A 26,123-nucleotide genomic window follows, 5' to 3' on the forward strand; every position below is an offset into this window, starting at 1 on the left:
AAATGGCCTCATCAGATGATCTCAAGGATATCCTCCAAGTACTGCTTTTATGTCCTCCTTTATCAAAAAGGCAACATCCCCTCCAATTTCGCCGGTCATGACTAAAGCATTGGTGTCCTGAAACACTGAGCTGTTCATCCTGACCTTCTCTCAACCATGTTCTCAATCTCTAGAGACACTCAGTGCCTCCCCTCAGTTTGCCTGTGTGCTGAAATAGATGTAATCTAAAGCAGTCTTATCTGTCCTTTTTTCTGTAAACATGGCAATCCTGATTGTTTGGCTTTGGTTGTTGCTTGTACCCCCTACCTTCTCACTGACTTCAATCTCTTGAGTTTTGCCCTCTGCCAGTCCAACTTAAATTTTTCCTGATGCAAATTTCATGCCACGTGCTGGTGATAATTCTGATTCTGGTCAAGGCATGTTTTTCCTCAGTGGGATATCTGTCTCCTTGGTTCAAGTGCAACTTGTTCTTGTACGTGTTGGTGTCTTTTCAGGGGTAGAGGCAATGATCTAAGAACTTGAACCCCTACTAACTTGAAGGTGAGAACTCAAAGGTGAGAATTATCTGCAAATGCTCAGAGAAATCTTTGACTCTGGCATCTGTTCTGCAGGCACAGAATCTACCATCTGCCTTACTAGTTATCAAGTTGTTATCACTGTTGGGGGGTGGGGGGGTGCACCTTCTATGAGGAGCAACACCTTGTGTTCTGTCAGGGTAGCCTCCAACCTGATGGCATGAACAACCATTTCTCCAACTTCCAGTAATGGCGCCCCCCCGCCATTCCCCATTCACATTTCCCCATTCACCATTCTTATTACCTGCTCATCACCTTCCTCTGGTGCTCCTCCCCTTCCCTTTCTTCCATGGCCTTCTGTCCTCTTGTCAGATTCCCCCTTCTCCAGCCCTTTTTTTTCTTTCACCAATCAACCTCCCAGCTCTCACTTCACCCCTCTCCCTTCCTGGTTTCACCTGTCACCTACTACCTTATATTTCTTTCTCCCTCCCCCCACCCCCCAACCTTCTTACTCTGACTTCTCATCCTTTTTTCTCCAGTCCTGATGAAGGGTCTCAGCCCAAAATGTCGACAGTTTACTCTTTTCCATAGATGTTGCCTGGCCTGCTGAATTCCTCCATTTTGTGTGTGTTGCTTGGATTTCCAGCATCTGCAGACTTCCTTTTGTTTGCTTTCTGTGTTGCTGTGCCTGACAGGAGGGGGAGGGGTGGAGCTAATAGCTGGAAAGTTGATTGGCAAAAGGGATATGAGAGGATCATGGGACAGGAGGCCTAGGGAGAAAGAAAGGGGGAGGGGGAAGCCCAGAAGATGGGCAAGGAGTATAGTGAGAGGGACAGAGGGAGAAAAGGGAGAGAGAGAGAGAAAAAATATAATAATAATAAATAAATAACGGATGGGGTACGAGGGGGAGGTGGGGCATTAGCAGAAGTTAGAGAAGTCAATGTTCATGCCATCAAGTTGGAGGCTACCCAGAGGGAATATAAGGTGTTGTTCCTCCAACCTGAGTGTGACTTCATCTTGATAGTAGAGGAGGCCATTGATAGACATATCAGAATGGGAATGGGATATGGAATTAAAACGTGTGGCCACTCGGAGATCCTGCTTTCTCTGGCTGACAGAGGGTAGGTGTACAGCGAAACGATCTCCCAGTCTGCGTTGGGTCTCGCCAATATACAGAAGGCCGCATCGGGAGCACCAGACGCAGTATATCACCCCAGCTGACTCACAGGTGAAGTGTTGCCTCACCTGGAAGGACTGTCTGGGGCCCTGAATGGTGGTGAGGGAGGAGGTGTAAGGGCATGTGTAGCACTTGTTCGGCTTACAAGAATAATTGCTGGGACGGAGGGAGATTGGTGGGAAGGGATAGGGGGGACGAATGGACAAGGGAGTCGCATAGGGAGCGATTCCTGTGGAAAGTGGGGGTTGGGGGGAGGGAAAGATGTGCTTAGTGGTGGGATCCCGTTGGAGGTGGTGGAAGTTACGGAGAATTATATGTTGGACCTGGAGGCTTGTGGGTGGTAGGTGAGGACAAGGGGAACACTATTCCTAGTGGGGTGGCGGGAGGATGGGGTGAGAGCAGATGTGTGTGAAATGGGAGAGATGCGTTTGAGAGCAGAGTTGATGGTGGAGGAAGGGAAACCCCTTTCTTTAAAAAAAAAAGGGAGGACCTCTCCTTCGTCCTGGAATGAAAAGCTGCATCCTGAGAGCAGATGTGGCGGAGATGGAGGAATTGCGAGAAGGGGATTGCATTTTTGCAAGAGACAGGGTGAGAAGAGGAATAATCCAGGTAGCTGTGAGGTTCCGTAGGCTTATAGTAGACATCAGTAGATAAGCTGTCTCCAGAGATAGAGACAGAAAGATCCAAAAAGGGGAGGGAGGTGTCGGAAATGGACCAGATAAACTTGAAGGCAGGATGAAAGTTGGAGGCAAAGTTAATGAAGTCAACGAGCTCAGCATGCATGCAGGAAGTAGCGCCAATGCAGTCGTTGATGTAGCAAAGGAGAAATGGGGGACAGAAACCAGTATAGGCTTGGAACATGGATTGTTCCACAAAGCCAACAAAAAGGCAGGCATAGCTGGGACCTATACGGGTGCCCATAGCTACACCTTTAGTTTGGAGGAAGTGGGAGGAACCAAAGGAGAAATTATTCAGAGTAAGGATTAATTCCGCTAGATGGAGCAGAGTGATGGTAGAGGGGAACTGGTTAGGTCTGGAATCCAAAAAGAAGCAGAGAGCTTTGAGACCTTCCTGGTGGGGGTCATTGAAAAATTTCAGAGCGTGAGAAGTGTCACGAACATAGGAAGGGATTGAACAAAGGGGGATAAAACGGTGTCGAGGTATGCAGAAGTGAGTTCGGTGGGGCAGGAGCAAGCTGAGACAATGGGATACCTGAACAGGCAGATTTGTTGATCTTGGGTAGGAGGTAGAAACAAGAAGTGCGGGGTGTGGTAACTATAAGGTTGGTAGCAGTGGATGGGAGATCCCCTGTGCGGATAAAGTTGGTGATGGTGTGGGAGACAATGGCCTTATATCCGTCTGGGTAGCCTCCAACCTGATGGCATGAACATTGACTTCTCTAACTTCCGTTAATGCCCCACCTCCCTCTCGTACCCCATCCGTTATTTGTTTATTATTATATATTTCTCTTTTTCTCCCTCTGTCCATCTCACTATACTCCTTGCCCATCCTCTGGACTTCCCCCCACCCCCCCCTTTCTTTCTCCCTAGGCCTCCCATCCCATGATCTTCTCATATCCTTTTGCCAATCAACTTTCCAGCTCTTAGCTCCATCCTTCCTCCTGTCTTCTCCTATCATTTCGGATCTCCCCCTCCCACTTTCAAATCTATTACTATCTATCTCTTCTTTCAGTTAGTCCTGACGAAGGGTCTCAGCCCGAAACGTCGACTGTACCTCTTCGTAAAGATGCTGCCTGGACTGCTGCGTTCACCAGTAATTTTTATGTGTGTTGCTTGAAATTCCAGCATCTGCAGATTTCCTCGTGTTATTGTTGTTTTGGAATAGTCAGAATATCTTTCTTGAAGTTTCTTGGACATGATAGCCAAGGCAGCCATGCCAGGTGAAATCATTTTAATATGTCTGGTGTATTTTCAGATGAATGTTTAAGACATCATTATAAGGTATTGGGTTGCTTGGCTAAACCAGTGCACTGTGATCTCAACTGGAGATTGTGGATTGATGCAGTGTAGCACAATTGCTTTGGAACTTTGTGTGATCCAGGAATCTGGAAAACAGCCAAAGTGCAAATCATTCTTTTGCAGTGCCATGCTACTTGCAGTTCAAAGTAAATTTGATTGTCAAAGTACACATAGTTACCATGTACAACTGAGATTCCTTTTCTTGTGGGCATATTCAACAAATCTTATAGAATAGTAACTATAACAATGAAAAGTCAACCAGGGTGCAAAAGACAAACTGTGCAAATGCAAATATAAATAAACAGCAATAAATAATGAGAACATGAGATAATGAGAGAGTCCTTGAAAGTGAAATCATTGTGAGAGCATTTCAATGATGGGGCCAAGTGAGTGTAGTTATCTCATTTTACTTAAATTCCCTTTATTTAAGAACCTGATGGTTCAGGAGTTGTAACCGTTCTTGAACCTGGTGGTGCGAGTCTTAAGGTTCTTGTACTCCTACCTAATGGCAGCAGTAAGAAGAGAGCATGACCTGGGTGGTGGGGATCTCTGATAGATGCTGCTTTTCTATGAGAGTTTCATGCAGATGTGCTCAATGGTTGGGAGGACTTACTCTTGATATACAGGGTCGAAACCACAACCATTTGTAGGATTTTCCATTTAAGGGCATTGGTTTTTCCATACCAGGCCGTGATGCAGCCAGTCAATATACACTCCACTACACATCTATAGAAGTATGTCGAAGTTTTAGGTGTCACACCAAATCTCCCAGACTCCTGAGGAAGTAGAGGCACTTTTTGTGCTTTCTTCGCAATTGCATTTGCATGCTGAGTCCAGAACAGGTCCTCTGAAATAGTAGCTATGGGAGTTCTTTAAGTATGCAAACATTATTGTATCAAATTCAGAGCATTCATCCTTTTGTAACATATCAGAAAATGTGTGTTTGCTCACTGTTGGAATTTACCATCTGCTGGTGGCAAAAGAAATCTCCTGTACCATAAAGCTGTATGAGGCTTACTAGAATACTTGATATATTTGTGAAATTACTATCTTAGCAGACATTAACCAGGAATAAGTTAATATTTCTTATAAAATGGGAGAGTGAATAAAGTTAAGTGTTTTATGTCAGTAGATCACAAGTGTGGCTAAAGTCATTTCTTAATGCTTCATTAAATTTTAAGATATTGCACTGTTTAGCAGCTTCATATTATCATTTAATGGATTTTATTCTTTACTAATGCTGTACATGTTATCTTATCAAATTAATTTAATTCCCTTAGAGGAAGAAATATATTTAGTTCTTACTCAGCTCTATTTCACGTAGCTGCTCTGTAATGCATATGTTTATGCATATTATTACCAAAAATGTGCTTTTGAATTTCTGATTTCCATATTCAAGCAACAGCAAAAGGCCAAAGGCCCAGACAGCTTGTTATTGCAGAATGACCTGCCATTCATTTTTAGCCTTGGGCTTGTTTTGTTTATGTTGTTGAGAGTGTTGCAGCACTCCATTTGAGTTCTAGAATCCTGCAAAGTTGATGATTTGGGTGACACCAAGATTTTGACATTTCTTGGCAACAATGTTAAGAGGATAGCAAGAAAGCAAGAAAATGCCATTCAGGAAAAGCTTTCCTGTGAGCCAGGTCCATTTGATCATGGGTTACATGGAGGCAAAGGACGACTGGAATATGTTGTGCAGAGTGATTGGAATATGTTGCATCATGTGGAATATAGAGAATAGGATGAGGGTATGTGATGTGAATGCATGCTAGAAAAGAATACTCTGGGGTGGGGAGAAGGAAATAGGTTGAACTATCCCAATTTAGCTTTCCATTATTCAGTACAGGTTTTGATTTGGTTTGCTTACAATTGATCTGTGTTGCTTACAAGCAATCTGTGTATGTGTGTGTATATATGTGTGTGTCTGTATATAACCACATGATGTGTGCCTTGCTTAAAGTAAACATGAAGTTAGACTGTCATTATCAGACTCCTGTATCTTGCTTTGCATTAGTTTAATGTTTTGAAGTTACAAAAATAAATGGTGATGAGATGCTTTTAAAATAAACCCGAAATTGCTATTGACCTGTGAAAGCACTGCAAGACATTCGAATTTTTTTTTAAAAAAAGTGTAACAAGGAGTGGTGAATTTACTTAAAAAAAACAACAACAACCAAGCCCGGCATGTGCAGAGACTGAGTTGTAAAAAGGCAGAAGACAGAAGGTCTCACAGGTTCACATTTCACTAGGTGATAATCATTTTAAAAAAAGAACAGAAATGGCTGGCAACATCAGAAAGATTGGCACACTTGATTTCACAAGAGTTAACTGGCTCATGTATACTGAGCTAGTTGAACGGTATTTTGAAGCAAATGAAATAGCCAATGAGAAATGACTTTTGCTGAGAGCATTGAGTTTAAAGGCATATGGTTTGCTTTGAACCTTCACTGCTCCAGCTAAACCAGCAGAAGTGAGCTTTGCTGATATTGTGAAAGTAATGCAGGAACATTTAAAGGCAAAACCATTGATTGCAGAACGCAACACACACAAAATGCTGGAGGAACTCAGCAGGCCAAACAGCATCTATGGAAAACAGTACAGCCAACCTCTTGGCCCGAAATGTTACTGTACTTTTTCCCATAGATGCTGCCTGGCCTGTTGAGTTCCTCCAGCATTTTGTTCGTGTTGCTTGGATTTTCAGCATTTGCAGATGTTCTGTTTGTTTGTGATTGCAAAATGCTTTGGTTTCATGAGTGGAATCAAAAAGAAGGGGAGTTCATTTCAGCATACGTGCTGAATTGAAGAGATTGAGCTGACAGTGCTCAGACAATGATGGGTTTAATGATGTGCTGAGAGATTAGTTTCTGGAACCTTGGAAGAAAGCATTCACAAATGTTTCCTAACAGAAGCACAATTTACATTTAAGAGTAGTTGAAATTACTGTATCAATGGAAACAGAGAGATGCAATTGAGTTGTAGTAGTAGAGCTACTAGGACTTGATGTTTCAATCCCTATGGTAAGTTGGCACTTTTGATGTTGGCAGTGGGTTTGGAGTGGTGACAAGGAGGGAGGGTAGGTACGTCATTGGGGTCATCAGGTGGGCACCCTCCTTCTTTGACTTTTTGTTGATAAGCCCACGACATCTCCAGAGGACTCAACGGTGCTACCTGGCATCCCAGATACAACTCCCTCAGTTCCATACCCTCCTGTCTTCATTTTGCAGCCCAGTTGTTGTTTTTCCTTTTAATCCAAATCCAATTGCTGCTTTGTTCTGCTGCATTTGACAAGGACTTGATTGCTTGTTAGAGGGAGTGACCCTCACCCCCATCTTCTTCAATAGACTGGTCGTAGATGTAGCAACGAATCCCCTGCATCCCACTTCTACAGGGAAAATCATGGTCTTCCAGCCATTCTGGGCAGCTTCAGTTGCCAGTTCAGAGTACTTGGTCTTTTTCCTCTCATAAGCTTCTTTGAATGAAAGTGAGCTTCAACAAAATAGCAGAATCTAAACAGAAACTGTCCTGGTCGAACAAATTGTTACCGTTGAGACAGCAGGACGCATGCACCACACAACTGCAGATTTAAAGGTGAAACTTGCAGAAAATTCAACAAAGGAAGACACGTACAGAGAGCATGTCAGGCAGACAAAATTAAATGAATTACACAGGGAAAAGAAAAAGATTAAAAAGTCAAGTTGCAGTTTCAAAAAGAGCACTAATCTGCATGCTGCAGAAAAATCTGATGATGAGAGTAAAACAGGACTGAGTAGCCTTGAGACTTAAAATGTTAAACACTAGCAATAGACAAGCAATATGGCTTACAGCAGAAGTGAATGGCAAATTAATTAAAATGGAATTGGATGCTAGTTCAGTCATCTCACAATGTGATTGAGGTACAATTTTCCAAAAATGCTAAATTAAGCCTGCAGATATCCAACTAAGAACTTGTATTGGAGAAAGCAACTCCTGTGGGAACGAGATTTTGTAACAGTGAAATGCACCAACCAACAAGCTTTTTTGCACTTGTGTATGGTAAAAATAGAAACTATTCACAATTTGCATGCAGCATTCCCTGCAATAGAGTCAACTGAATGTGAATTAAGAATGATACTGGATGATGCCACAACTGTCTCCAAGCTGTACACCGTAAACTTTTTCCGAACAGAGGATAAATCCTCCCGGGAAGGGGGGAGAAGATGGCGTGACGGCAGTACGCGCGGCCACTTCGGTGATGATATCTGTTATCTGTCAAGTAGGGGACTGTGCCCAATTCTGATTTGATGGAGACAGACGTGAGAGCACAGAGGAACATCTGGAAAACTTCTGAAATGCTTGCTTTGCTGCTGCTGCTGCTGTGTGGTAACCGGAATCTCTGGAGCTGAAGACCCTGAAACCCTCGGCTTTGCGTGTTTCAGCGGCCAGGGAGAGGTCGAAGGCGCTTGGCAGAGGATGGCGCTCGGGAGGCTATATCGGAGAGGCTGGTCAGAAGCTCAAAGTTTTCGGACGGACGGGACTCAGTGTCAGCTGTGGTTGGCTGCTTCCATGGTATTGGCAAGTTGACAGTTCCTGGGATGTTTATGGCAGGGAGTTTCTCCCTTTTGCCGCCTGCTATCGGGGACTCGGGAGTCGATCGACTCGGGACTTTGAGACTTTTTTTACTGCGCCCATGGTCTGTTCTTCAACAAATTATGGTATTGCTTTGCACTGCTGTAACTATATGTTACAATTATGTGGTTCTGTCAGTGTTGGTCTTTGGTCTGTCCTGTTTTCTGTGATATCACTCCGGAGAAAATTGTATCATTTCTTAATGCATGTATGCAGTTCTAAATGACAATAAAAGAGGACTGAGTGTGCTCATAATCTAATCTAAAAAAAATGTGTTGGTGCCAACTTCTGTGCCTCTTGTTGGAAAGCGTATTGGATAAAGGAGGAGCCATGCTGCTCAGAGGAATCGTGAAAGTGGCGAAAGCATGTTCCAACTACAGAAGTTTCTGTCGGCAACATATCTGCGAAAGCTTCTGATATGTTAATTAGGCAGTTACTTGTGAAATATGGCTCACCTTAAGCTGGAAGAGTTCAAGCAGCTTTAGGAAGTTGCAAGAATTTGGCTTTTGTTAGTATAACGTACCAGAATCTACTCTGTGTGCATTAAGGTTGCTGCATGAATTTCAATTGGGAGACAAAAAGTTGCTTGTAAAAGTAGATGCAAAGACCAAAGCCCAGCTGGATGAATGGAAGGCCAAAAAGAAAGGAGTCAATGAAGATAAGAAAACAGAATTCGTCAGATGATGTTGTGGATGAGGAAACCAAGAGGAGAGATCAGATTATAAAAGGAGCAATAGAAGGATTAATAAAGGAATATTTCAATGAACTAAATGCGCCTTCCCAAGATCAAGGTGCACAAATTAAAAGAAAAGGGAAGAAAAGTGGCTGCCACTGTCAAAACCACTCATGCAGTCAGTCTTCTTTGTGGTGGTTGTAGGAGTTGACCCCAGAGCCTGAGGTTGTTTTCAGTTGCTGGTCTCGCCTGCCAAGCAGTTGTCCCTCTCGTCAGGAAGGACATTATTACATAAGTGCAAGAGAGCCTCCATAATGATTAAACCTTTAGATCTGAATGGGACAATTTAGAGTTTACTATGCTGTGGATGTCTGCATTATATAATAAACTATGTATATAGTTAAGGTGCATTCTGAGTTGGAGTTTATTGCTAAACAGGGAGGACTGTTGTGTGTATGTGTGTGTATAAATACATGTATAAATATTCATAGTTTAAATAATTCATTATGATTTTATGTAAAAATGAATTGCATGGATGTGTGTGCGCCTTGTTTAAAGTAAACAGGAAGTGAAACTCCCATTTTTGGACTCGTGTCACGCTTTAATTAGTTTAATGTTTTGAAGTTACAAGACATCAATGTCATAAGGAAATTCTGGATCCAATTTAGCTTTAACCTCTTTCTTTTCCAGGCCATTAAGTATCACTGTGGTTTATGAAGGAAAATGCTCACATTGCATGAGAATAGGAGTGGCAGTGCCGCTGTCAGGTAAAGTGAGCAAACTTCGTGAAGCAGTATCACAAGAAACTAAAATCCCCACAGATCAGGTAAACCTCCATGGTAATTCTAACCATTTAATTCAATTTATCTGTTCTTTTGACTACCGTAAATCCTTGCATAAAGAGCATTAGGTTGCTGTAGCTTTGGGAACAGGGAGGGAATGTGATTTCCTGGGTATTTATTGTCTTGATTGTCCATATCATTTTACCTTTAAACCACTTTCTAGCTTTGTGGAAAATCCCTTTGTTGAAGTGCTGCTCCACGGGAGTCCTCAGCGAAGTCTTTTTCTATTAACACAGCAAAACTCGGAGGGCACCACGCTTAAAAGGGAACATCAGTTCCAGTCAGAAGGTAAAATGGACCAACCACTGCCCTGCCTTTGGGTATGCTGCACTGGGACCCTTCTGCGTGATGTCGCCAAACTGGGCCAGCTTTACTCCGAGGAAATGCCAGCATCCTGGGATCTCCGGAAGAGCTCTTCAACTAAGGAGTTTTCCACAAAGGAAGGAGGCAATTAATTTCTACTGTGGGGCACACAAAGGGGTAAGTGCATTATGTTGGCAGAGCTACCCCTGCAGTTATTTCCTGTTCAGGAAAACACCTGCAGTCCTTTAATCGGATTTCTAAATGTTGTGATAGGAATTTCCCCTGCAGGTTGTTTGGTGACTTTGGGTGGTCAGAATGCAGATTAACACCTCAGTGTTAACCCTAGCTTTTGCTCATTTGCCCAACAAAAATAAAGTGGGAAATGGTGGAGCGGGGAAGGGTGCAGTGGGTGGTGGTGTTCTTCCAACAATTTTGCACCTGTTTAGTCGATGTCTCTTACGATATGGCTGAGGTAGCTGGAAAGGCATAGCAGACAAATTTGTGTTGCAATCAACCAAGCAACTGATGTTTATTCCATAATGGAACTGTGTGGACAATTTAATGCCTAATTGCTCTTAAGAAGGTCACAATGAACCATTATCTTGAAACAATTGAATTAATCCTGCAGTGCTGTTACATATAGCATTCCTGTATTTTGGCCCAGCAAAGTCAGGCATTGTGTGTTATTTGCTGGTGAAACTGTAAGTGGTTGCATTCCATTGCACCACCTTTCTGGGATGTAGAGTTTGGAGTTTTTTCCCCAATGGAATTCCCTTGTCTTGCTGTGCTTGGAATTTCAATTGAATTTCAATTTAATGAATATTTATTTCTTTAGAAATACGACTTTGAATAGGCCCTTCTGACCCTTTAAGACGTGCTGCCTAGCAACCCCTGGCGAGCCTCAATTTAACCCTAACATAATCGCAGGACAGTTTACACTGACCAATTAACCTACTAACCAGTACGTCTTTGGACCGTGGGAGGAAACCTAAATCATCCAGAGAAAATCCATGCATTCCATGGGGAGAACGTAAAAACCCCTTGTAGCGTACGCTGGAATTGAACGCCAAATTCTGATGCTCTGAGTGTTTAATTATGTTGTAGTGTGGGAGGAAGAAACTGGACACTATCTGGCATGGATGGTTGGAATTTGAATCTGCAACCTCTAATTTTAAAATCCACTGTGCCAGGGAAATGAAGTTAGCAAGATAAGTTGATAGTGAGAAGAATAAGACATGGAATAGAATGTGGGTAAAAAAGATTCTTAAAAGTTTGAGTTAGTTTTAAGGAGGGAGATGAGGGGAGCTTTAAATTATGATTTGGTAGTTATTCTAAACTCCCTGCAGGCTCAAAGTCTATCAGTCTTTGTGACACATAATCACTGACTTGCACAAACTTCATTCTTCAGTTTTCTGAGGAAGAATGTTAGAGGCTAGATTTTCAAAGTTCAAATTAGGTTAATTAACAAAGTATATGTGTCACCATATACTACCTTGGGATTCATTGTCTTGCAGGTGTTTACAGGGAAAATAAAGAAATGTGTGTGTATGTATGTATATATGTGTGTACACACACACACACACACACACACACACACACACACACATATATATTAATTGGCACTGATTGGAGAATACTCCTTGTGAATTGTGTAACCACTACCATAGCTGAAATGGCAACCATAATTCCATAAGATCCTGTGATGTGAGTTTGAATTGCTGCAGGATAGCTGGGTTATTTAAACTGAATTAATAAATTGAGTAATATGTAACCACAAAATTACAGGATTGTGTCTAAAAAATCATCTGGTTCATTAACCTTTCAGGTAAGAAGTCTGTAACCTTACTGTTCTTAACAATACCTTAATTACAGATTTTTAAATTTGTAGTCTTCATTTTTAGACCTGCCCATGTATGGAGAGATTTCTTGTTATCCTGTTAAACACATCACCTCATTATTTTAAGAAACACTATTTGATCACTGCTTTCTCTTCCATAGGAGGAAAGCAGCATTTCTCCTTGCACCTTAGGCTTGATGAGCTGTTCCCATGGACCTTGTGGGAAGCTAGTGCAGATATTGAAGGGTCCTGGCAGAGTTATTTAAAACATCCTTAACAGTAGCTGTGTCGGAGGGTTGGAGGACAGCTAATGCTATTCCTTTGTTTAAGAACGGTTCTAAGAATAAGCTAGAAAATTATAGGCTGGTGAGCCTGCCGTCAGTAGTTGGCAAGTTGTTGGAAGGTATTCCAAGGGTCCTGATATACAAGTATTTGGAAAGACAGGGACTGGTTAGGAATAGTCAACCTGGCCTTGTGCGTTGCAGGTTGTGTCTAACCAAACTTGTGTGAAGTTTTTCGAAGAAATTACTGGGAAAGTGATGAAGGCAAGGCAATGGATGTTGTCTGCATGCACTTTAGCAAGGCCTTTGACAAGGTCCCGCTTTAGGGGTTGGTTAGTCAAGAGGTTCAGTCACTTGGCATTCAAGATGAGGTAGTAAATTGGCTTCACAGGAGAAGCCAGAGTGTAGTTAGCAGATGGTTGCCTCTTACTGGAGCCCTGTGACTAGTGGTATGTTACAGGGATTGGTACTGGGTCTGTTTTTGTTTGTCATCTATATTAACGATCTTAATGATACAGTAAACTGGGTCAGGAAATTTGTGAATAACTCCGAGACTGGGGGAGTAATAAGTAGTGAGGAAGATGATCAAAGCTTGCAGCGGGATCTGGATCAGCTGGAAAAATGGTTGAATAATGGCAAATGAAATTTAATGCAGGTAAGTGTGAGGTGTTGCACTTCGAGAGAACCAACCAGGGTAGGTCTTGCACGGTGAATGGTAGGGTACTGAAGTTGTGGTACAGCAGAGACTTCTTGAAATACAGATCCGTAATCCCTTGGAAGTAAGTAGGGTAATGAGGAGAGCTTTTGGCACTTTGGCCTTCATAAATCGATGTATTGAGTACAGGAATTTGGATGTTATGTTGCAGCTGTAAAAGCATTGGTGAGGCCTAGTTTGAAGTATTGTGTGCAGTTTTAGTTACCAACCTACAGGAAAGATGCAAATAAAATTGAAAGAGTGTAGAGAAAATTTACAATGATGTTGCCTGGACTTGAGGACCTGGGTTATAAAGAAAGGTTGAGTAGAACAGGACAAGGTTGAATAGAACGTGTTGAATAGACAGTTCCTTCCAAGTGTAGGAGAGTGAGGGGAGATTTGATGGAGATAGACAACATTGCTGAGTATAGATAAATACAAGCAGAATTTTTCCACTGACATGGGGGTGAGACTAGAACTGAAGCTCATGGATTAAAGGTGAAAGGTGAAATGTTCAAGGGGAACATGAGGGGAAATTCTTCACTCAGTTGTGAGTGTGTGGAATGTGGTGGATGTGGGTTGCATTTCAACAATTAAGAGATATTTGGGTACATGGATGAGATTCGGCAGATAAATGGTTGGGTACTGATTAAATGGGTCGAAGGGCTTGTTTCTGTGCTGTGGTGTTCTATGACTCTACAATATGGACAACATTTGTTAGCAATTCCTTCAGGTGCTCCGTTTTCCTTCTAGATGGTTAGTAACGGTTAGGGTTAGTAAGTAGTAGGCATGTTATGTTGGTACTGGAAGTATGGCAACACCTACGGGCTGCCCCTCCTCCCAGCGCATCATGCGAATGATGCATTTCACTGTATGTTTCTATGTACATGTGACAAATAAAGCTAATCTATCTAATCTAAATCTGATCATCTAGACCTAGAGATGGCTAGAGACTCTTGTGTTGTTTTTCCCAGTTTGGATGGAGTCTCCATAAATGGATGAGTCTGTGGAATTCTCTAGCAAAGAAGCCAAATCCTTAAATGTACTCTCAGTGGATGCTTTAGGTATACATGTACACCTACTCGTTAATGCAAATATCTATAATCAGCCAATCAAATGGCATCAGTTTGCATATTAGCTGGTCAGATTGCACCTGTGTGAAGAGAAACGAGTCAATGTTTCAGCTTGAAGACTTTTCAATGCTATTCGTGTTCTATTAAGCACATGGTAATAGGACCTTTAGAAAATCATGTCAGTAAAAGGAATCAACAATCTAATGAAATAAAAAAAATAATGTACAATAAAGGTTTCAAAAACCCTAAAAAGACTGAGCAAGTGAAGCAAAATATGTAGGAAAAAACTCATTTTTCTTTCCATGACTGCAGCCTGTCTTGATTTTTCCACTCTTGAGTTTTCCAGCATCTGCAACTTCTTATTTCCATTTGTTTTTGACAGTTGAACTAGCAGGGTAGATACAGGGAAAATGGATTTTCAAAAGCTTTAAAATGGTCACTACACGAAAGCGTGTTACATGAATTAAAGGCCCTTTAGGTTGGGGAAATGGATTATCTATAGGAAATAAAATGGGAGGAAAACATTGGTCAGTATCATGTTGGCACAGTTATTAATGTCAGTACTCTGTTGAAAAGACAGTGTAATGTATCAACAGCAATCTTAAGTATAAAGATTGGGATCACGGGCTGTGACGAGGATGAGCCACCGAAAATGTAAACAAGTTGAGTGAGCAAGGTGATAAAATATAATTTGGAAAAATTCAAGGTTACTCACTTTGGTAGGAAAACAGAACACTTTCAAAACATTCTACAGCCAAAATAGAAACATGGGACTCAGTGATGAATTGTTGTAGCGTAGTGTCCTACCAGTTGTGTATATCCTAGCATTATTAGTCATTCCAATTGTGTCACTTTAACAATTATATTTCTTCTCTTATTTCTCTGCCCCTATAATCAGTGCATTAACTGAAGACTACCCTCCTTATAACCATAAACACCAAGTTTTCTGTATGCTGTGAACTTGCTAATTGTACTTGTACTTGAATCTCCATTAATAACGTATATGTCAAACTGCAAATGTCCCACCACTAGTCACCAGCTACCAATTGCGAAAACAACTATTGACTACCTCTTGATTCCATTCTGGAAATCATGTTAGTTTTGCACTATTGCTTTTAAATATTTATCATTTCCTTAATCTGATTATTATTGTCTATAGATACCTGCTTTGCTTTAAACTCTTGAATTTTCCCTTTAATAACATTTTCCTTACATGAACTCTGAATCCTGCTCCCACATCCCCAGTCTTTGTTTAGTTTCTACTTTTCTAGTTCTTTTGGTTTTACCAGGATGCTGATTTAAGAAAAAAATGGATAAGATTTTAAGATCTCCTGTAGAAACTATTACTAAGATATTTCAGCAGACACTGAAAATTTTGAGGCAATCAGGTAAAGTCCACAGAAGTTGTGTTTTGGCATTGCTTATCTTTATCACTAGAGGGCAGAAAATGCTATACTTAGCTACTGAATTTCTAGCTGACAAAGTAGAAGGGATTTGCCAATAGCTAAGTACTCTAAATACAGCCTGCAACACTTCTAATTTTATGTGCAGGGAGAGAAGAATAAGGAAATAAAGTTGTCCTTTATTTCATTTTTTTTATTGTATTGGGGTAGGATCTCCCTAACTGATCCATCATTTGCTTTATTACAACACCTGGCACCTCAGCTAATCCATAAGAATCTGCCAAAGCTTTCCCCTTTCTCAAATACCTTATTAGAATTCTCTTTTCTCCTTATTGTACCATCCTCCTCAGGCCAATTGGGTCATTATTTCCTTTAACTGGAAGTAACTGACAAAGGAGAAGGAATTTTCAAAGTCCCATCATAATAAAGGATTAAAGATTATTCATTCGTCTTGTGTAGTCAGTGTTATAACTCGTTCATTTCATGTACCTTTTTAAAAAGGTGATCTAGTTTTTAAGTTGGTGGTATTGGTTAATGAAACCCAAGTAGAAAGACTTTATTTCCTGGCTGCTTCTCCTTGAGCTGGCTGAAACAGTCCTCGTGCTTGTCAGTTTTGCATGTAAGGTTCTCCATAAATTATACCTTGGGTCAAGATTTTGCACACCTAGTAACTTTACTGCACTCCTAGCTTGTTGTGAAATCAATATTTGAGCATTCTAGAATCTTTCATACTTGTATTATTTCCTGCTTATCATTACTGTGCTTGTCAATCAGGATTTGTCTTGGTACTGCTAATCCTTGATTGGTAATTTTGAATAATGACATTTAATATCTTCCCAATGCCCAATCTGTAAACAGCCCCTGAACTTGTTCCTCTTTGCTTGGTGGCCTCAATTCTTTCCAGAGACTTAGTTTGAATTTTATTTTTAAAGGAGTGTACAGTTTGCCTGCACTTGCTTTCTGGAAGGGAATGCTACAGCTTAAATTCAGGAAGAGATTTTGGAAAAATGTTACAAATGTTGTCACTTGCACTGTAAGTGACCTACCATAAGGACTTGCAGTAGAAAAATGGGCCTCTGAATTTAACCAGTGTACTTGCTTTGCCCAAAAAGCTTTGCAGTAATTAGGGGATATGATGAGGTACAACGTCATGTACAATAGGACAAACATGTTGAACTGCAGGGAGGTAAGCACGCAAAAACTCAAGCAGAACCTGTGTAACCAAGAGAACCAAGGCATCATGTTCAAAATCCCATGTAAATCAAATAGTGGGATGAGGGGAAGATGAAATGCACAAATGTTGGAAATTTAGGAAAGTCTACCATATCAGAAAAGAGAAGTTATTCTGGCTGCTTATGTTAGTATCTAGAAATCAACTGTGCATTGACTTCATCACACAAGTGTGTGAAAGTAGCACCAGTGACCCAGGTTCCATCCTGTCCCTGCATACTTGCATGTTCTCCCTATGACTGTTTGGGCTTCCTCCAAGTGCTTAGTTTTCTTCTTGTCCCAAAGATGTACGTGTTGGCCACTAGTGCTGCAGGCAAATGGTAGAATCTGTGGGGAATTGAGTATATGCTGTGAGTAAAAAGAAAAGGGATTAATGTAGAATTAAAAGAAATGGATGGTTGGTGTGAAGTTGTTGGGCCGAAGAGCCTGTCTCTTTACTGTATAAAACACTTCATGTTCGAAACTCTAACATCAGTATCAAATCCTTGGGGGACAAAACTAATGGCTTCTCGGTTTCAGTTCCATTATGTCTCAAAGCTGATGTGTATAACATATTAGGAATCTTGAGTTCATTTGGCCTGCTGTAACCTCGTTCTCTTTTAAAGGTGACCTATTGTACAATGTGACATTCGTTGAATCTTGGCATCCTGCGCCATTTGAGTTGGAGAAACTCCGGGGCTTATTGTTTTAAGTTTGCTTCTGTCACTAAGATGCATTGCAGTCACTGTGGAAGTAACTTAAATGGGTTGAAACTTATTTTGAGTCAAATGTTATGGCTTCATCACTTACTATTTTTTTTTCTTCTTAGATTGTTCTAACAGAAATTTATTTTGATGGATTCCATCGTACATTCAGTGATACTGATCCTTTAGACACTGTTCATGAAAATGATAGCATTTATGCTTTCGAGACACCTGATGTCTACATTGGCCAAAAAGGTATGTTTGTGTAAGAGATGAAGCTAATAACACCCTTGAATAGTTTTGAAAATTGAAGTGTTCAATAGTGGAGTCGTTTTGAACATGTCATCAAAATATTTATTTTGCTCATGAAACATGTATGTCTACAATAAAAACAAAATGCTGAAGGTACTTTAAGCATCATCAATGGAGAGAGAAAAGAGTTAACATGTCAGTAGTTTTTTTTAAATATTTCAGATAAAGGCATTGATCTGAAATACTAACTTGTTTCTCTGTCCATATATGCTGCCCGACCTGCTATGAGCTTCCAGTATTTCTTTTTATTTTAGAATTCCAGCATCTGCAGGATGTTGCTTTTTGATTTTATATTATCTGTATATTGCATACAGAATATAGAATCAGCACCCACAGGCCTTCTGATAAATGTGATAATGTGAACCATTTAAGGGGGAGATGGGGAAAGAGACCTGGTGTGTTGTGAGTGGATGATGTGTAGGTGCTTTTGGGAGCAGAATGGAAAATGAAAATGGGTGATACAGTGCCTGAAGTGTATTCACCCCCCTTGGAAGTTTTCATGTTTTATTGTTTTACAACATTGAATTACAGTGGATTTAATTTGGCTTTCTTGGGGACACTGATCAACAGAAAAGACTTTTGTGTCAAAGTGAAAGCAAATTTCTATGTGTTTGTCTATAAATTTATTACAATTATTAAACTCAAAATAATTGCATAATTACTCAAGTCAGTTTAGTAAGTGCACCTTTAGCAGCAATTACAGCCTTGAGTCTGTGTGGATAGGTGTTTATCAGCTTTGCATGTCAGGACACTGCAAAATTTCCCCATTCTTCTTTACAAAACTGCTCAAGCTCTGTCAGATTGCATGGGGACCATGAGTGAACAGCCCTTTTCAAGTCCAGCTACAAATCCTCACTTGGATTGAGGTCTGGACGCTGACTTGGCAACGCCAGGACATTAATTTTGTTTTTAAGCCATTCCTGTGTAGTTTTGGCTTTAAGCTTGGGGTCATTGTCTTGCTAGAAAACAAATCTCCTCTCAAGTCACTATTCTCTTGCAGACTGAATCAGGCTTTCCTCCAGGATTTTGCTGCATTCACTTTACCCTCTACCTTCACAGGCCTTCCAGGGCCTGCTGCAATGAAGCATGCCCACAGCATGATGCAGCCACCATCATGCTTCATGGTAGGGATGGTGTGTTTTTGATGTGCACTGTTTGACTTGTGCCAAACATAGTGTTTAGTCTGATGGCCTAAAAGCTTAATTTGGGTTTCATCAGACAATTGAACCACCTTTCAGCTAACTTCAGAGTCTTCCACATGCCTTCTGGCAAACTCTAGGTGAGATTTCCTGAGAGTTTTTTCAACAGTGGCTTTCTCTTTGTCATTCTCCTGTAAAGTTGAGACTGTTGAAGCACCTGGGCAACAGTTGTTGTATGCACAGTCTCTCCCATCTCAGCCACTGAAGCTTGTAACTCCTCCAGAGTTGCCATAGGTCTCTTGGTGGCCTCCCTCACTAGTCCCATTCTTGCACTGTCACTCAGTTTTTGAGGATAACCTGCTGTACGCAGATTTACAGCTGTGCCATATTCTTTCCATTTCTTGATGATTGACTTAACTGTACTCCAAGGAATATTCAGCGACTTGGAAATTTCCTTGTATCCATCTCCTGACTTGCGCTTTTCAATAACCTTTTTGTGGAGTTGCTTGGAGTGTTCTTTTGTTTTCATGGTTTAGTTTTTGCCAGTATACTGACTCACCAGCAGTTGGACCTTCCAGATACAGGTGTATTTTTATGACAGTCAATTGAAACACCTTTACTGCACACAAGTGATCTCCATTTAACTATGTAACTTCTAAAACGGTCAATGATGATTTGGTGTGTCATATTAAAGGGGGTGAATTCTTGTGCAATCAGTTATTGTGTTTTATATTTGTAATTCATTTAGATCACTTTGCAGAGATTTGTTTTCACTTTGACAATAGCCTTTTTCTGTTGATTAGCGTCAACAAAAGCCAAATTAAATCCACTGTGATTCAATGTTGTAAAACAATAAAACATAAATTCTTGGGGGGGGGGGGCGAAATATTTTTTATAGGTAGTGTAGGTGGCTGGATAGATGGGGGTATTGGATAAGGAACAAATGGGATGACCTGGGGTGGATCAGAACGAGAGAGATGGAAACAGTCAGTTCCTTGACTGTTTTTCCTGCTCCAGCCTGTCTTTCGATTTACCACTCTCCTTTTCCACCTGGTCCTATCTGCCTGTTATTACTCACCTTGGCCTACATATCACCTACAGGTCTCTTGTTTTATCTTGTGCCCCTCTCCTCTGTGACAGTTACTTTCTCAATCTACTCTGTTCTGATGCAGGGGTTCAACCCAAGTTATCAACATCTCCACAGGTAATGTTTTACCTGCTGAGTTGCTCCACCAGTTTTTATTTTGCTTCAGGTTATAGCATCTGCAGTCTTGTGTCACACTTTTTCGCTTGTTTTAATACACTTTTATTTCTTTGTGTACTCCTTGCATCTTCACTATTTCCCACCAAATCTATATGAATAATGTACTTGCATTATACCATATTCTTTCATCAATGTACATTATAAATAGCTGAAGGCCCATTACTGTTCTTTGTAGCACTCTAGTAACCCATTCAGTCCTATTTTTCTATTTTTTAAACAAACTTTTGTATTTTTAAACATGCACCTGTCTCTGTAGGTCTTATATAGCAGTTTTTCATGTGGTACTCACCTCAGTGTGATACAAATTTCTGTGTTGTATTTGATGACATGTATGTACTTTGATAATGTTCACTTTGAATATTATCAAATGCAAGCAAACCACATCCATTGGCTTATTCACCCTGCTAGTTGTATTTTCAAAATAAATCCTTGTATTTGCACCTGTCATAATGTAGCTATCTGTATTCAGCACATCGTTTCTGTGTAACTTCTGCCAACTTCAGTGGGATCCTACCACTACATAACTTCCCCCCTTTCTTCATCACCCCTCCCACTCTCCTCTTTCGACAGGGATCACTTGCTATGTGACTTCCTTTTCCATTGGTCTCTCCCCACTGGTCTCTCTCCTGGCACTTATCCCTGCAAGTGGGGTCAGTGCTACGTCTGCCTATTTACTTCCTCCCTTGCCATCATTTTGTGCCCCAAACAATCCTTCCCGTTGAGGACAACAGGAATTCTGCAGATGCTGGAAATTCAAGCAACATGCATCAAAGTTGCTGGTGAACGCAGCAGGCTAGGCAGCATCTCTAGGAAGAGGTACAGTCAACGTTTCAGGCCGAGACCCTTCGTCAGGTCCTTCCTAGAGATGCTGCCTGGCCTGCTGCGTTCACCAGCAACTTTGATGTGTGTTGCTTCCCGTTGAGGCAACACTTCACCTGCAAGTATGTCGGAGTCATCCACTATATCCGGTGTGATGGCGTGGCCTTCTCTACACTGCAGACTGGGGGACTGTTTCATCAAGCACCTTCCGCCGCAACAGGCAGGATTTCCAGGTGGCCAGCCATTTTAATTCTACTTCCCATTCCTTTCTGACATGCCGGTCCGCGGCCTCTTCCACTGTCATGAAAATGCCACTCTCAGGTGGAAGAGCAGCACTTCATTCTCTCTGGATGGCCACCAACCTGATGGCATGAATATTGAATTATCTAACTGCTGGTAATTTTTTCTCCCTCTACCTTCTCTCTTTTTCTGTTTCCCATTCGGCTGCTCTCTTATCTCCTTCGCTTCTCACCTGCCTGTCACCTCCCTCTGGTGCCCCACCTCCTTTTTTTGTTGCTTGTCCAGTCTGCTATCAGATTCCTTCTCGTCCTTTACCATTTGTCATCTTCAAGCTTTTCACTTCATTCCACATTCTCCCTCACTTGGCTTCACCTATCACCTGCCAGCTTGTACTCTTTCTCCCCCCTACCCCCTTCCAGTCCTGATGAATGGTTTCGGCCTGAAATGTCGACTTGTTTATTCCTGTCCGTATATGCTGCCTAACCCACTGAGTTCCTCCAGCATTCTGTGTGTGTGTGTGTGTAACAGCTTATAACCTGGCATGTAAAACTGTACAGCCACAATCACATAGCATGGAGACAGACCCTTTGGCTCAGTGCATTTCAATTAGATGTCAAGTACTAATGTGCACTTTTCCCTTGCATCCCCATCCCATTGTGTCCCTTCTGATTGTCTTGTATACGCCAGGGCTAATTTACAGTATTGAATTAACTCGTACATCTTTGGGATGTGGGAGAGAACTGGAGCTGGGGGTGGTGCAAGGAAACCAAATTGGTCATGGGGAGAGTGTGCAACTTCTGTATGGGCAGCACCTGATGTCAGTATCAAAAATGGGTTACTGGAGCTCTGAAGGCAGCAGTGCTTGTCCAGTGCACCCCTGTGTTGCCCAAATCTGTTCTAAACTTCTCTGATATCCTTTAATGTGACCTTAATAAAGGTATCACACCACAGCATTTCCCATCCCAGCAGGTTTGGGAGTGTTATGATTGGGAGTGTGGCAAGAAAAGAGGGCCTTAGCTAGAACAGTTTGCTTCTGTCCTCTTTTCTTGACTTAGTGCTTCATCTCCAATTATGCCTTTAGCAGTTATCAGATAGGGGCACAAAATTGTGTGTGCACTTCTAATCCTCTTTCTGTGTTTGTTTTCAGCGATGCTTACTAACATAAATCAGAACAATCTGCAGTTCAGCACTGGTCACAGGTCCACAATGTACCCTCCAGGAGGAATGAAACAGATCAAACTGGAACACGTGTACAGTAAGGGTTTAGGGGCTGAGAAATCACTACTGCTGGTATGCAATCTATGCTGTACTGGACAACAGGGTAAAAGGTAATTATTTCAGGTATAAAAGCTCCAGGGTTTATTTTTGAGAAGGGGACTTGCCATCTGAATTTTATTTCTTTGTCTCATGTCTTTGGTTGTTTTACAGACTGGCTAGTTAACTCTTGCTGTTTTCTGAGCGTCTCCTCTTTTCTACATTACACTAATGATGCCAAGTGTCATTTTGGTTGTAGGGAACGGTGGGGACTGCTGTCGTGAGCAGTTGGAAGATCAGAATCACTTGTTTAAAGTGCAAGATCATTCTGTCATCGCACACAAATTGAGATGGTTTTTAAGAAGCACTTTAAATGCCTCAGTTTCAACTGGATGAGCCTCATCCTATTCATGTTGTATTAGATCCGCGTTTTCCTCCTCTTAGAGGGGAGGAGAATAGTTTTCCACATTTGTTCCATGCATACCAAAAGGTGATGGAAGTAGAACTTGTGAGCTAAAGTAGACGATAGCTTCTCCAGTCTGCCCTGCCATAGAATATCATGACTAGTCTGCTCTTTCACGTAACCACCCCCTTCTTTGATTTCAGTAAAACTTGATTACTGACGCCAACATAGTATATCCAAAACTTATTAACCCTAACCCATATGTCTTTGGAATGTGGGAGGAAGCCCACATAGTCGAGAGGAGAATGTACTAACTCCTTGCAGACAGCAGTGGGAATTGAATCCCAATTGCTGGCACTGTAAAGTGTTGAACTAACAGCTATGCTACCGTGCCACCTGATTCCTTATTCCAAATTAAGCTTTGTATTTCTAGATTCTTCCTCAAGATTAAATTCCTTCACAGCATTTATCCTGTCAAATCTTAGAATATTTGTTTCATTAAGTCAATTCATATTCTTCAAAACTCCAGTCTCAATACATCAAATAGCCTTTCTGAAGGCAGCTTTAATTTAGATACCAAGTGTTTGGGTTACTTTGAAAATGTGTACTTTGGTTCATGTATCTAAAGGCTTTCCTGTAATCTTTTGCATTGTTGTCAAATCCTTTTCAAAAGTTCAATGGTTGTTCATATTTGTCTAATATGTAGACAAATGTTCTGGATTGTGAAGGTTCACTGATCTTTCATGCACAGTAATGTCTTTGGAACTATAAAATTTTAATCTTCATGAATGGCTAATTTATCTCTTGATTCTCAATCTATTAGTGAGAATTTGTTGGGGGATTGGGATGTACAGTGATCTTTCTGTTATGTTAAATTGCCCCATGATCTGGCTAAAATGAAATTGCTGGAGGGTCATATTCTATCAGATAGATGTTACTTCTACCACCCAACAGTTGGTTTGGTTTGGAATTAACGATAAGTGTGCCATAATTAATGATTGCTTTACTTGATAGAGCGGACCATTGCCATCAGAATCAGGTTTATTATCACTGGCATGTGATGTGAAATTTGTTAACTTAGCAGCAGCAGTTCAGTGCAATACATAATCTAGCAGAGAGAGAGAAAAAAATAATAAATAAAATAAATAAGTAAATCAATCAATAAAAGGATTTTATTTGAATGTAGCTAATGTATGACTATGTTTAAACCTTTCAGATCTCTTAGCTGGCCTTTCGTTAGTATGTTGAATTGTTTGTTAGTTTTACAGTTATTAACTAATGCAAAAGTTTAGAGAACCTTATTGCCTTCAATGGGCTGAGCAGTATGAGTTAATGCCAACTTTTCTGTGGCATGTCTGCATCCATTTTTCATGAACATAAGCTTGCATTTGAATTTGGAATTCTTATTCTATAGTTCTGTTGGAATGGTCAATTAAATCAATCTCTTGACTGCATTATTTAATCCAATTGACCAGTTAAATACTGAGTACATTATAAGTCAAAGTAGAGTTTATTATCGTTTGTGCAAGTACGTTTATGCTCAGGTGTGATGAAATGCTAATTGCAGTAGCATCATAGGTACATGACATAAAAGCAGTATTCAGAAGGAAAGCACATTAAGCATAAATAATACACCATTTTTACAAGAAAACATGATTAGGACAATAAAAGCAGTCCATTTTAGTGCAAAATGTTCAAAATAATCATAGTGTTGCTAAATTGTACTGTAATTCGGTTTTGCCAGTTGGTTTGAATGTTGAAGGAAAATAACTATCCTTGAACCTGATGGTGTAGGACTTTAGGCTTTGTACCTCCTATCTAGAGGTAGCTGCGAGAAGATGGCATGACTTGATGGGGGCCTTTGGATGTTGACTTCTTGAGACCATGCCTGTGATGCTGTGGGCATAGTCCTCTGCTCGTGTAGCTTATTAGATTTTTGCATAGTAGGGGAATTGAGGGTTATGGGGAAAGGGCAGGTAGGTGGAGATGAGTCCATGGTCAGATCAGCCATGATCTCATCGAATGGCAGGGCAACCTCGATAAGCCAGATGGCTGTTGCATGTTCACTCTCTCTCCCCTTGCAGAAGTCAGTAATCAGCTCGTTAGTTTTGCTGCAGTTGGGAGAGGGGTTGTTTCTGTGACACTACTCGACCAGGTGACCTCATCCCACTTTGGTAAGCTGATTCTTAGCCATTTGTAATTTGTCCATTAACAGTGTGTCATTGGTGAATTTGAAGATGGCATTGGAGCTGTGCTTAGCCACATAGTCGCGTGTACAGAAAGTAAGAGCGAGGGGATAAGCACGCAACCTGTGGGTTCATGCTTGGTGACCATCAGCAAGCGGTGTTATCTGTCCTAACTAATTGGAAGTTGAGTATCCATTTGCAAAGGGGACTGTTACAGAGGCCCAGGTCTTGGAGCTTGAATATGGAAAATGGGTTTGGAACTTGAAGAATAAAAATTGAGAGTTAAAATGTCATACTATAAACTCACTCAATCATTGACACTTCATAATTAAATATCTGAATTCCTTTTTAATTTTTTTCTTTTTAATTAAAATTGACATCTGTTCTCCAGGTTTGGTCACCCCTTTGTACTCTACCTGGATCATAAAATAACATGGGAAGGACTGCAGAAAGCCATTTTGGAAAAGATGCGCCATCTCTTTAGGCCGGGGATGTTCACTGAGGTGAGAGCATCTGCTGGCTGTCTGTGATAGTGAGTCGCTGCTTAAAGGAATGCAATCTCACATTGATTTTGCTTAACTAATCTGTTTTTTGCTTTAGTTAGATGAGGAGAGTAAAAGATGAAACAGTCCCAACTTCCAATCAAGTTTTCCTCCTCATAAAATTCCTTGCCAATACTATGCTTACTTTCCTAGCAATTACCCAAAAACTTAGGTGGCATAAACATAGCAGAAATTATCTCTGCAACTACACAACCAAAGAAATGTGTGCTATTAAACAAGCAGAAATATACAGTGCAGGTGTAAAACTGTGCTGTGTTTGACAGAAAGTTAATGAGCTCTGGGACTCCTTGTGAATCCCAGTCTGAAACACCCCATTGGGTATTGCATGCTTGTTTACAATCTACTACCAATAGAAGTGATTGATGTGTGCCGGTGCATGAGAGCACATAATACTTAGTAATGTATTCCACCAATTTTCTATGTAAGCACAAGTGAAGGTAATTGGCAGAGAAATGCAGTTTTGAAAATTATATTTTGCTGTGTGCTTATCATCTGTATTGACCCATGGAAAATGTTCTTCAGCAGCTCTTCCTCTTTTAGAGGTAAAACGAATATAGTTGATATCCTATCAATAATTATTAAATAGGAAATTAGGAAGGAGCAATGCTAACTATTGTGTTTAAGTCCAGCTGATTTAAGTAAAGTTCC

General features: G+C 40.9%; 1 protein-coding gene across 1 annotated transcript in view; it reads left to right on the forward strand.

Moving 5' to 3' along the window:
* usp31 (ubiquitin specific peptidase 31) overlaps nucleotides 1–26,123 on the forward strand; it is a 146,876-nt gene that overhangs the window by 80,259 nt on the left and 40,494 nt on the right. The window contains exons 6-9 of the mRNA XM_063058731.1: nucleotides 9,640–9,775; nucleotides 17,421–17,550; nucleotides 22,217–22,397; nucleotides 25,304–25,415. Of these exons, the coding sequence (XP_062914801.1) occupies nucleotides 9,640–9,775; nucleotides 17,421–17,550; nucleotides 22,217–22,397; nucleotides 25,304–25,415 (559 nt within the window). The remainder of the gene's footprint in view (nucleotides 1–9,639; nucleotides 9,776–17,420; nucleotides 17,551–22,216; nucleotides 22,398–25,303; nucleotides 25,416–26,123) is intronic.

Source organism: Mobula hypostoma, chromosome 9 (genome assembly GCF_963921235.1).
Source record: "Mobula hypostoma chromosome 9, sMobHyp1.1, whole genome shotgun sequence".
Taxonomy (NCBI): Eukaryota; Metazoa; Chordata; class Chondrichthyes; order Myliobatiformes; family Myliobatidae; genus Mobula; species Mobula hypostoma.